Source organism: Meriones unguiculatus, chromosome 1 (assembly GCF_030254825.1).
Source record: "Meriones unguiculatus strain TT.TT164.6M chromosome 1, Bangor_MerUng_6.1, whole genome shotgun sequence".
Taxonomy (NCBI): domain Eukaryota; kingdom Metazoa; phylum Chordata; class Mammalia; order Rodentia; family Muridae; genus Meriones; species Meriones unguiculatus.
Genome location: NC_083349.1, coordinates 29,951,038 through 29,963,798, shown reverse-complemented (window position 1 = coordinate 29,963,798; position 12,761 = coordinate 29,951,038). Strand labels below are relative to the sequence as shown.

The 12,761-nt window shown below is 40.3% G+C and overlaps 1 protein-coding gene across 3 annotated transcripts in view; it reads right to left on the bottom strand.

Annotated features, from left to right (window-relative positions):
* Patl1 (PAT1 homolog 1, processing body mRNA decay factor) overlaps window positions 1–12,761 on the bottom strand; it is a 30,849-nt gene that overhangs the window by 1,839 nt on the left and 16,249 nt on the right. For all 3 annotated transcript variants that reach the window (XM_021663124.2, XM_021663123.2, XM_060386885.1), the window contains 9 exons: window positions 12,382–12,562; window positions 10,035–10,158; window positions 9,414–9,511; window positions 8,568–8,627; window positions 6,405–6,553; window positions 4,812–4,971; window positions 2,788–2,943; window positions 315–406; window positions 59–208 (listed from right to left, as the gene is read on the bottom strand). In XM_021663124.2, the coding sequence (XP_021518799.1) occupies window positions 59–208; window positions 315–406; window positions 2,788–2,943; window positions 4,812–4,971; window positions 6,405–6,553; window positions 8,568–8,627; window positions 9,414–9,511; window positions 10,035–10,158; window positions 12,382–12,562 (1,170 nt within the window). The remainder of the gene's footprint in view (window positions 1–58; window positions 209–314; window positions 407–2,787; window positions 2,944–4,811; window positions 4,972–6,404; window positions 6,554–8,567; window positions 8,628–9,413; window positions 9,512–10,034; window positions 10,159–12,381; window positions 12,563–12,761) is intronic.

Below are 12,761 nucleotides of genomic sequence, written 5' to 3'. Positions count from 1 at the left end.
TCCTCCCCACAGTGTGGTGTCTGAAATTACAAGGTAGTGAAATGTGTTTGGAACTTACTGCAGTTTTGTCTCCAGCAAGTTCAGTTTCTGCCGGTCAACATAGCGAGAGAAAAGGGACACTAAATTTGTGGGTATAGAGATTGGCTTGGCCAGGGCTGCTTGGGGGATCCGTAGCAGTTCTCGGGTTGCCATGAACATCACCTCTGTCCTGACAGAGAAAACCCAAAACAATATGAGAAGTAGAAGGGAAGGAAAAAGGACAGCAAAGATTATTTTTAAAAAATTAAAATTAGAGATAAATAATCAATACTGACCATTGGTTATTTTGCGTTGATTCTATAGCAGGGTCTGAACTCTGTAGGTCTTCCCCACGGCTTAGGAGGATTAGGAGTAGTGACAAGCCAAACTATAAGAGAAACCAGATGGACTCAAACTTAACAATGCATCTAAGGGGCTGGAGAAATGGATCAGTGGTTAAGAGCACTTGTTCTTGAAGAGGATTTCGGTTCAGTTCCCAGAAACTACATGATGGCTCACAACCACCCATTGGCATGTACAGGTGCACATGTAGGCAAAACACTCACACACATAAAGCAACAACAGCAAAACCCAAAACAGTGCATCTAAGCTTCTTATAGCTCAGTTGATGCTTCCCTGGCCCTGAAAGGGAAGGCTCTATACAAAAGTCTTTGTGTAGTCAGATGGAGGGATTAGACAAGTCTGGCTTCTGGCACAGCAGATGCCAAGCATAGAAAGTCATCTTTATAACCTATTCTGTTCTGAAAATATTTTTTTTTCCAGTCATGGATAATCTGTGATTTGTCCTTCTTTTTTAAAGAATCAAAATAGTTTAAAAAAGGAAAGCTAAAGTTCATGAAAAATTTGAAGAAAAAAATTAAGTAAAGTTATTTTGTAAAGAAAAAAAGACATTAGGGTGTCCTGAAGATATAGCTCATTTGGGAACATTCTTTCCTAGCACGCACAGGGCTTCTGGTTTGAGTCCCAGCACCAATACACCTGGTGTGATGGTGCATACCTACAATTTCTGCATCCAGGAGGACCGAAAGTTCAGATACACAGGGAGTTAGGCACTAGCCTGGAATATACGACAGTGGCTCAAAAAGCAAAATAAAACAAATTAACAAAAATAAAGAGAAATATACGAAGGGTTAAAAAAAAAAATTCAAAGCCCAGAGTAGGGGTGGGGGGGATTTATACTCATAGGGTAGGTAGTTGAGCTGGGAAAGTATCCGCTGTGCCAGAGTGAGGACCTAAACCTAGGTCCAAGAAATCACAAAAACTGAGCATGGCGGTACTGTGCCTGTGATTCCAGCTCCGGGAGACAGAAGTATAATGGCCAGCCAGCCTAGCCAAATCAGGGAGCTTCACATTTAGCTAGAGAACTTATCTCAAAAAGCAAAGGTAGAAAATAATCAAGAGAAGACACCTGATGTCAGCTTCTGATCATATGGTCCATGCGTGCACACTGGCCAAAAGTACACGTGTGTGCACAGTGTTCTTATACGAAATATAAAAACTTCCTAAGAGTGTTAATAGGAATCTAGAAATTAGCACCATGAACACTTAAGGGGCATCAAATGAAAACAACAGCACTAGGTTAAATGTGTAAATCATATCTATAATGGATCAAAAACAGAGGCTGGCAGTATTTTGGGATTTCATTCTACTTTCCTGGGTTTATATTACAGAGGATAACCTTTCTTGTCCAGAAATTTTCCCTTCATTCTATTTGCAGGAAAATTTTCATGAGGCTCATGATCTCGTATGACTTCCTGGTTTTCTACTGCTCATACCAAAATTAAAACAGAGACTAAGTGACAGGAAGGCCATAGCTGGTCACTTGAGAACCTATCTATATGCCCCGAGGGATACAGGTATCCTCCTCTGCCTCAGATGCCCTGCTATTGTTGGCAGGACAAAGGAGAAAAGGTTCCGAGACTTCACCTCTGTAGTGTAAGTGGCCCTAAACAGGTGCCTACCACACAGTAGGTATCATCTAAATACATCTAAAAACTGTATAAAGCCTGCACCATCCCTTTTACAGCACAGATCAGAAAACCAGCTGAGCAAACACTAGATCATAAGAATTCAAGAGGGCAGGCAAGGACTGAAACCATGATCTTCTTTCCTTGTTAGGTTTTCTATAAGGGGTTTTGAATTAAAAAAAAAAAAAAAAAAAAAAAGGTTTTTATTTGTATGGTTTGTTTAAGGCAGGGTTTATATTGTGGAGCTGGGTCTGCAGACGAGGCTAGCCTCAAACTTACAGACTCCTGCTGACCTGCTTGCCTCCTGAATGGTGATAGTAAACACAAGTGCACCAAGCTGTGCCTTAATCTTGGGATCTTTCACATGACATAACTGAAAGTCATATGTAGCTTCTCTGCAGCTGGGTATGCCATGTGACTAAGTGCTGGCCACTGCTACTCAGTGGAAGCTTGTTAAAACTCATGGGAAAAGTCTTAACAAAAGAGCACAGGCAGCTAATCCATACCCAGTTTTGTTCCTCATGCCATGCTAGTTTTAAGTTTCAGAATTGTCCTGTAACAGGAATCTCATGAGTATGGGGATCTACTACTAAAGATGACAGAAATAACTGTAGAAGACTGGACACTTGGTGCCAGAAATTTCATAAAAACCTATTTCCTCCAAACCATGGTTTGTTTTTTAGCCTTTACTATTGTAATGTAAATCCTGAGTAGAAAAAAGCTACAGTAGTCTTAATTTTCCTAAGTCACACACGTTTAGCAACACAAAGTACAAAAGCACCTTGTTCTGGAGCACAGCAGTGAGGTGAGGATTGGAGGGTGCTGGTGCAGTTGCACTTTGAGGTAGGTTCATTAGCTGTTGCAGAAGGCTGGTGACAGTCACTGAAGGAAGATGATAGAGGAGGAGAGAGAAGGGACTCAGTAAGCATGGCAGCACCTACAAAACAAACAGGAGTTACATCCTACAAACTGTTCCTTCTCTTACCTCCCACCAGCAGGTGTGAGCAGCAGGGTGCTCATCATATACAAAATCATTGTTTTACTGTGTGTAAGGACATCTGGTTGTAAAGGAAAGGTAGGATAAATACTTGACTCTTTTTCAGTTTCTCTTGTTGTTTTGTTTTTGTTTTTCAAGACAGTTTCTCTGTGTAGCTTTGGCTGTCCTGGACTCACTCTGTAAACCAGCTGGCCTCAAACTCACAGAGAGCCGCCTGCCTCTGCCTCCCTGAGTGTTGGGATTACAGGCGTATGCTACCGTGTTTGGCCTTTTCTTTTTCAGTTTCAAGATAGGTAACCAGAGTTACCTACTAGTCTTAGCACTCAATACAAATGACTCATATATTTTTGATATAATTATGAACTTATTAAATTAATTCTAGTATACAGCTATAATTTTTCTCTCTGAAGTTAAATGTATCACTTCCAGCAAACAGGAGGCCCCTTCAAATTGGTTTATGCATCCCTAGTAACCTATTAGTTCTCTTGCCTCGAATATAAGGCCAGGATTGTCTGTGTTCCCATGTCTCACACCTGGAACCAGCTATTATTTCAAGAAAATGAATTCTACAAACATGGCTGATTATTTTTTAAATTCACATAGTTTAACTCAGCATATGCCTGCACACATTCATATGTATAATTACACACAGAGACAAAGAGGGGGAGGGGAGAGAATGAACGACAGCTCCACACACACATTTTTCGGATGGCCTCAAACTTACAGAAATTCTCCTGCCTTCGTGGCCCTACTGTGAAGAAATCACCACACACAACTTTTGTATATAGTTAACTAAGTGATCTTCACTAGAAAGAAAGCCCCATGAAGGTATTTTTTTGTATTCCTAGCTTTATTTTATTGATTTATTTCTATGATAGAAAATGGTGCCTTGAAAGTAGAAGTATTGGGTGAGTACCCACCAAATGAATTAGGTTCTCCCAAACTTGCTTCCATTGTTGAGTGTCTGTAAGCTAATGACTGACCGCTCCATTCACTGCTTCTTTGGCATTTATGCTCTAAAATAGATACACCTTTTATTTTGGCCTTTTATTCTCTAAGATAAAGCTCAAATCTGTAAATTTTTGCTTAAACCCATTTTTTTTTTTTTTTACTCTTGGAGTCTCCTAAAAACATACTGGTTTCAGGGCTGGAGAGATGGGTCAGCTCATTAGAGCACTTGCTGCCTTTACAGAGGACCCTGATTCAATTCCCAACATACACGTGAAGGTTCACAAACCGTAATTGCAGTTGAAGGGGATCCAATGCCCTGTTCTGACCTCCATGGGCACCAACCACACACATGCACATACAGGCAAACTATTGATAAGTAAAACTAAAAAAAAAAAATCTAGTTCTGTTGCTTTTTTTCTGATGAGATGTAAACTTTTCATTCTTTTCAGTAAATACTAAAATCTCAAAGCCTACAGTAGTAATTTTCAGGTCTTCAGTGTTTTGAAGTACACAGGAATGTCTTCTGCATCACTCAGGTGATCACTACTCAATTTTTAATCAACTACAATAAGTTTCTTCATAAGCATCTCATTATTATGAATCCCATACTAATACTGTTCCTTTATCAATTTCTTGTTTTGAAAAAGCACAAGAAATTTTGCTAATCTTTGAAGAGCTATTACAAAGAGAAAGATCTTTTCATTAAGATTATCTGTGGGACACCATTCAACTAAACCTTGAGGCTAAGATGAAGCTACTGACAAGGTAAGGGGGAATAATTTACATCCACAAAAGGAACCAAGAGGCAAAGTTTTCCAACTTGATAACATAGGAAAGTTGTCCTCCATGGTGGGTACCTCATCTTGTGCGTCCTTCTTGATAAGGAAAGGGAGGTTCCTAGCAGTTGCCATGAGAATGTCAGCTGCTTGCTCTGTGGAGAGGAAAGGGAGAATACGGGCAACCATTCTCTTCCCTTTTCGGATACACATGATCTGTACAAAGTGGTCATCACTTGGCCTGCAAAAAGAATGCCACCTAATGTTAACACAGGAAAAACAAATCCACATTTTTAAAATTACACAACCCACATTTTTTTATCATCTTCACAATCCTCTGTACTACCAAAATTGAGGATTACTCTCCAATTCCAACCAAATAATAAAAAGTAAAATTAAATTTTACAAATATGAAAGCTGGGTGTGGCAATGTACACCTGTACTCCCAGCACTCTGGGAGGCGAGGCAGGTGGATATCTATGAGTTCAAGGCCAGCCTTGTCTACAAAGTGAGTCCAAGATAGCCAAAGCTACACAGAGACACCTGGTCTCAAAAAAATTTTTTTTTTCTTTTTACAAATGTGAAAACTCATTTCCTATAACATATATAAAATTATGATCAAATTTAATTAAAAATTAAATATTGTGTTCAAATTTGATTTAACTAAAAACTAAATGTCTCAGAGTTAACTGCTAAGTATTAACAGGGCACACAATTTATACGGCTTTTTATTTGACTTTTTTCACTCCTCCAACCCCACTCCTCAGAATGGGGAATTGAGTTCCAAGTCTCCTGTATGCCAGGTAAGTGCTATACCACTGAGCTACTGTCATCTCCAGCTTCAGTTAGCTTCTTCAACACATAGAGTCAATATTCAACTAAACACAGTTAATGGTTACATACCATGCCCATCTATGGATAAACTGCATTTATCAAACCAAAACTACAAAAAGTGTGTTGAAAAAAAGTCTCTTCTTTGTTTGGGTGTTCTGGCCCAGAAGAATCTGAGCAAAGGGAAAGGAGCTGTCAGCAGATGTGGCGCTCTTGCAGTGTGTGGGATTTACAGCACATTTTTACAATTGGTTTCCCTCACACATGGGCAGGGGAAAGATGACACAGAAAGAACTGACATTCTTCATTGGAAGACTTACTGGCTTCCACACACCCAGGAAAGTGCAAATGTTGATAACTGTCACCTTATCAGGAGAGTAATTAACATTACAAAGCTGAAACACTAGTACTCATAAGACAGATAGAATCTGTCACCGCAAAACCAGGATCCAGTAATGGTCCCTGCTTTCTCTCCAGCACCTAGCAAAATCCTAATAGACAACGAGTGCATATTGTTGAATAAATGAATCAAAGAGAGGACTCAGAAAAAATATAGAATGTTTTATATGAAGTAGCACCCAAATCTGGACAAAAGATAGATATAGTGTATGTTGGCCCACACCTTTAAAGCCAACCTTTGGAAGGCAATTGGATCTTCGTGAATTTAAAGTCTGCCAGGGCCACACAGTGTGACTGTGTCTTAAGACAAAAGCAACAAAATCCAAGAAAGATGGATGCTAAGCTTACAGAAATGGCAGGACGGAGTACACCACAATCCCAAGTATGTGGAGTTTGGTTTGGCAATGGAAGGAGTCTACTATTTCCTAAGTTTATAATGCTTACCTCTCTTGTCCAGGCATTTTGCCCCTCAGGTTGTCATACATGCTACAGATTTTGTGCTTTCTCTCATCCATCAGGGCAGGCCGCTCTTCTTCTAGACTTAGGAGATAGCGTCTTTCATAATCCTCCACATCAAGGAGTAAACTATAGGTCTAGGGGAGAGACAGAACAGGCCACAGCATGCTGGGTTAGGACCACAGAGAACTAAATAAACATCCTCACAATTTAGGACAAACTAGTAAAAATGGAAGAGTACAATTCAAATAAAATGAGTTTTTTCTTTTTTTTAAAGGTGCTCATTTAAATGTAGGGAAATATGGTAAAATAATCCTCTAAGTATCATTTTTTTTTCATCTCTCATGAGTCCACTAGTCAAGTAGTAAAATGGTGAAGTAATTGTTTTCCAAATTTTCTAGTAGCAATGTTAGGCTGAAATATCCACCTTTCTGAAATAATGCCACCAATGTTACCTGTCAGTGATAAAGGTGTGTGAGTACATGTAGAGGCTAGAGCTTGACTGTCAAGTGTTTCCTTCCATCTTTCAGCACTTTCTACATTTAGGTAGTATCTCCTATGTGAATCCAGAGGTGGTCAATAAGGCTTAACTAAACTAGCCAGGTTCCTCCAAGGATTCCATCTCTGCCTTGTGAGTACTGGGAGGGTTGTCATACCTGCCTGGGATTTATGTGGATGCTAAGGATGCCAACTCTGTTCCTCAAACTTACACAGCAAATAATTTGCCATCTTCTCCAGTCATGATAATCTTTGAGACAGGGTCTCACTTTGTAGTCCTTCTGGAATTCACTATGTAGTCCTTACATTCAGAAACTGACTTTGGGATTAAAATCCCTATGATGTGATGGAACTACCCTTGTGATTAAAATCCACTACACTGGATTTTTGATAAATATTTTGCTAACCAGGCAATTTTTTGTTTGTTTGTAATTTATTACCAGTGTCAGCCAGTGGTCTAAGTACTTCGTGCGTATTCAACTCATTGCAAACTCAACTTCAAATAAAACTACTATACTCATCTCCACAAAAAAACTGAGGACAAGATAAAAGGTTATTTAAACTCGGCCTCTGTTACAGATTCAGAAAAGGGACAGTTTGCAGCTTGTGCTCCACAGTCTTCCAGTGTGGACTGTGTCTAGATGTATCATCTCGTTTTCCTTTGTACACAAAAAAATGCTCAATAAATGCTGTAAAACTAAATCAGTTCATGTAAAACGAAACTTTCACTCCTATTTTTATTAGGTTCAAAGATGACCCAGGTTGATGAGATTGCTCAGTTGGTGAAGATGCTTGCTGTCAAGTCTAACAGCCTGAGTTCAATCACTGAGACCTGTGTTGGAAGGAGCCACATGCTATCTCCCTCAGGTTAATATCTGACTTGCACATACAAGCTGTAGTATACACTAATACCCAAATACAAGATAAATTTATATATCAAAACAAAGTGACCTGTTCAAAGACAATTATCTATTAGTTGAATAACTGTAAACAAAACCCCAGTGCAGTGTTCTTCCCAGGATTCCATAGGTAAAGTAGAGCACAATCATTTCCGAATGCTCTTGTTAACAAGCGCCTAACACAAATCAAATCTTAGGTAATATAAAAGAACAGGGGCCAGGGACGTGACTTGGCAGGAAAAGGCACTTCCCCACCCCCAGCCTGACAACGGTGAGTCTGAGACCCAGAACTCACACAGTGGAAGGCAAGAACCTAGCCCTACAAGTTGTCCTCTGACCTGCATGCACAACGCCACCCCTCAAACATAAACTATAATTAAAAACAACAACAACAACACTGATTTACTGACCACTCTTCTATTTGAGAACACATATTTGATAGTTTTTAAATTTTTTTATTATTAATTACACTTTATTCACTTTGTATCCCCCCATAAGCCCCTCCCTCCTTCCCTCCCGACCCCACCCCCCTCCCCCTTCTCCATCATGCCCCTCCCCAAGTCCACTGAGAGGGGAGGTCCTCTTCTCCTTCCTTCTGATCTTAGTCTATCAGATCACATCAGGAGTGGCTGCATTGTCAAATTCTGTGGCCTGGTAATGCTGCTCCCCCCTCAGGGGGAGGTGATCAAAAAGCAGGCCAATCAGATAGTTCTTTAAATTGAAACTAAATAGAGAAATAAATGCTAAAACTTACTTTCTCAATTATGACAAGGGTTTTTCTTCTCTTGTCCCGAACTTGTTTTTCTTTTGTTTCCTAAAAAAGAAAGAAAAAAAAAAAAAAAAGGTAAGACCATTCATTATCAATTCTTTTTACCTCTATTAAGATCATTTTACCAAGAATACACCTTTACGTTCACTGGTAAAACTACAAGAGAATCTAGACTGTTTAAGAGTTAACAATTGATCTGGGCATGGTGGCACACACCTTTAATCTCAGCACTCCGGAGGCAGAGGCAGGCAGATCTCTTTTGTGGGGCCAGCTTGGTCTACAAAGACAGTTCCAGAACGGCCAGCACAGAGAAACCCTGTCTTGAAATACCAAAAAGTTAACAATCCAAAATGACAACAGTATGAAACAAAGGTCATTCACCAAATCAGTTCACAAATTACACTAAATTAATAAATCTGAAAACACACAGAAATGTTGTTTTAAGCAACACAGACACTGCCTGCAGTGAGAGGTATCAGATCCATTAGTTCTGGCTGTCTTATAAAGGCTTTAGGGCCAGCAAGATGGCTCAATTGGTAAAAGTGCTTGCTACACGGGCCTGACTGACCACCTGAGTTTGATCCTTGGAGCACCTGGTGCAAGAAGAATTTCACTCTAAGAAGTTGTTCTCTGACTTCTACAAGTATATTATGGCTTGTGTGACAGAAACACATATCACACACTTTTTTTTTTTTAAATGAAGGTACATTTCAGCATTTCAGTGGAAAACTAAAATTCAGGACATATCCAGTCAGCTTATGCTACAATTTCACCATGGTTCATCTCTTTGCAATGACCACCAAAATGAACACCCCATTCACTGGCACTTACATCATCCTCACTCCGAGATGTCACAACAGCATCGATCATCTTTCGAGGATTATTCACACTAGAGACAGTAAGCTTCCCCAAAGAGCCCTCAAACTGCACTGCAAGGACAAAAAAGACTCCGATAAAGACTACGAATATGGCAGACATCATTCAAAAAGCTTTTCTGTTCTTCACTCATGGTTTAGTAACACAGGACTGTATGTAGCAAAGCAACCCTCTCTTCCTTTCTTGTTTTTATTTTAAGGCAAGGCCTCACTATCTTAGGCTGGCTTTGAACTCATAATCCTTCTGCCTCTGCCTTCTCAGTACTGAGATTATAAATGTGACCCAGCACAGGCAGCTAAAGCAACTCCTTTACAAAATCTATTCTCCAAGTCTTCATTAAAATCATTACCTAAAAGAATCATTACCAAAAGAAAACCTACTTCCTCTTTATCTACTTTTAGGAGTACTAAAAACCAAACCAAAACAAGACAAAACAGTAAATTTTTATGGAATCTTAAAGAGCAAAGAATCTATGAATTTGTATGTCAAGCTACTCATGCTCTCCACATATAATTATGTCTAGTTTACCAAAACAGCAGGTTCTCAAATTATCTTAATAATGGGTTAGAACGTTACCAGGCTTATACGCGTGCTCCAGTTTGGCCACCTGGGGGGTGATGAGCTTGGTACGCTCCTTCTTAGGGCCATCACCTTGTATTTCTTCAGCAGCTGACAATTTCTCCAGTTTTTCAAAGTAATTCTACCACAAGAGAAGATGGTTTTTATTGCAAACAAAACACAGACTACCATTGTTACTCACAGTAATCACACCATTGTTGTGACAGACCTAGAACTTTAGAAATACACTCGTGCCTAATTTGTTACTTTGTTACAATCTAATTATATATCTATATATGAATGCACATACATAAAAATATGTTTTGATTTTTCAATATGCCCTGGCTATTCTAGAACTAACTCACTCTGTAGACCAGGCTGGCCTCAAACTCAAGAGATCTGCCCGCTTCCGCCTCCAGAATGCTGGGATTAAGGGCAGGCACACCTACTCTTGGCTTTTTTTTTTTTTTTAAATTCACTTTACATCCTTGTTGTCGCCTCATCCCTCCTCCCTTCCTAGTCCCACTCTCCCTCTCCCCTCCCCTTTTCCTCAGAAAAGAGGAGCTCCCTTTCCCATCCATCCCAGCTCATCAAGCTGCATCAGGACCAAGTATGTCCTCTTCTCCCATGGTCTGTCAAGGCAATCTCTCCAGGCAAAAGTGATCAAAAAGCTGGCAATCAAGTCCTTGTCTGATGCAGTCCCCACTTCCTTTACTAGAGGACCCACATGAAGCTGAAGCTGCCATCTGCTACATCTCTGTAGGGGGCCTAGGTCCAGTTCCTGCTTGGTCCTTGGTTGATGCTTCATTCTCAACAAGCCCCTCTGGACCCTGGTTAGGTTAGTTGGCTCTGTTGGTCTTCTTGTGGAGCCCTGTCACCTACAGGTCCTTTTCTCTTTCCTCATACTTTCCCACAAGACTCCCTATACAATACCTGTTTGTTTGGCTGTGAATCTCAACTTCTGATTTGAGGCACTGTTAGGTAGAACCTCTTAGAGGACAACTCTCTTAGGCTCCTGTCTGCAAGGAGAGCATCTTTCATAATGTCAGGAGCTGGCACACTCCAATAGGGCAGGTCTTTGGAAGGGCCAGGCATTGGCCGGGCATTTCCTCAATCTCTACCTTTATCCCTGCACTTCTTGTAGGCAGTGTAAATTGTGGGTCGAAGTTTTTTGTGGGTGGGTTGGTGTTCTCCTCCCTCTGCTAGGAGACTAGTCTAGTTAGAGCATCTATGGCCTCTGCTACTAGGAGTCTCTGCTTGAGTGCCCTCATATCCTTCCAGGAATCTACCTTTACTTAGGTCTCCAGACTGTCAGAGATATCCCCAAGCTCAGTTTCTCTTTTCTCTTCTGTTCTCTTGCTTTCCCTAGATCTGATCTCCACTCTCTTAACCCTCTGTGACCTTTCTCCTACCTTGTTCCCTTCTCTTCAGCCACTACCTGTCTATTCTGTTTCGCCTTCCAAGTGAGATTTATGTATCCTCCGTTGGACTCTCTCTGTTACCCATCTTCTTTGGGTCTGTGCCTTGTAGTATGCTTATCTTGTAACATATGGCTAACATCCACTTATAACTGAGTCCACACCATGTATGCTTTTCTGGGCCTGGGTTACCTCACTCAGGATGATCTTTTCTAGCTCCATCCACTTGCCTGCAAATTTCACATAGTACTCTTGGCTTTTATAAAAAGCCAATTGTGAACTATGGGTGTACCGCAATAACAGAGTAAGTTTATAGCATGTTCAAGGCCCAGTGTTCAATGCCTAGCACCGCAAATGTCTGATACCCACACACTTTCCATTCCCTCAACCTTCAGAAACATTAACTGGCTTGGTAAGATGGCTCTGAACAAAGACACTTGTCACTAAGCATCATGACCTGAGTCCAATCTTTGGGATTCACACTGTGAAAGCAAAAAACACTTAACTCCTCCTGACACCCCCTTGTGGACCTCAGTAACACTGCCCTACTGCCCACGAAATAAATGGCTTTTTAAAGAAGTATTTTTAAAATGTGACTTAATGTAGATGTCTTTAAAAGTCAGACTGCCAATATCCCTTCCTTTCTTTTTTTGGTGTGTATGGGGGTACTAGGGATTGAAGCCTACTAATCCCACCGAGCTAATCCCCAGCCCCACAGCAGCAATATTCTTAATCGGAAGAATCGGATTATTAATGCCAAAATGAAAACATCAATCTGAACACACAAGGCTTGACAATATCTAGTATTTAAAAATGGAGAGAATACTTATCAATTTGCATTCACTAGACAGTATCTCAATAGAAAATCTTATCATTTTAAACTGATTATTACTATCATAAGCAGACAAACTGTTTTTGAAAACTAGCCCTGGTAATAGAATATTTACCTGGTAATAGAAATCATCCAGGTAGGGATCAGTGCTCTGCAGCTGCATCATCTGGATTTTAGAGACCCAATCCTTTTCCCGCTGCAACATGAGATTAGCATATGGATCCTTCCGGAGATGATCTTGATGACTGGCCCGGTGACTTCCTCTGTCTCCGGCACCGTTGAGATTCCGATGCTGACTGAAAGGCAAAAACATGCAGCATATTAGTTATGCTTTTTGAAATACAGGAATACAACAGGCTGGTTCAAAAATATTCTTTGATTTTTGTGAAGGAAAACAAAATTGTACCCTAAAAGAATCAAAGAGAAAAGAGCTATGTGATACATAATCACAGAAATAAAACTGAAGAGTACCATCCCAATGTACTCCTGCATCAC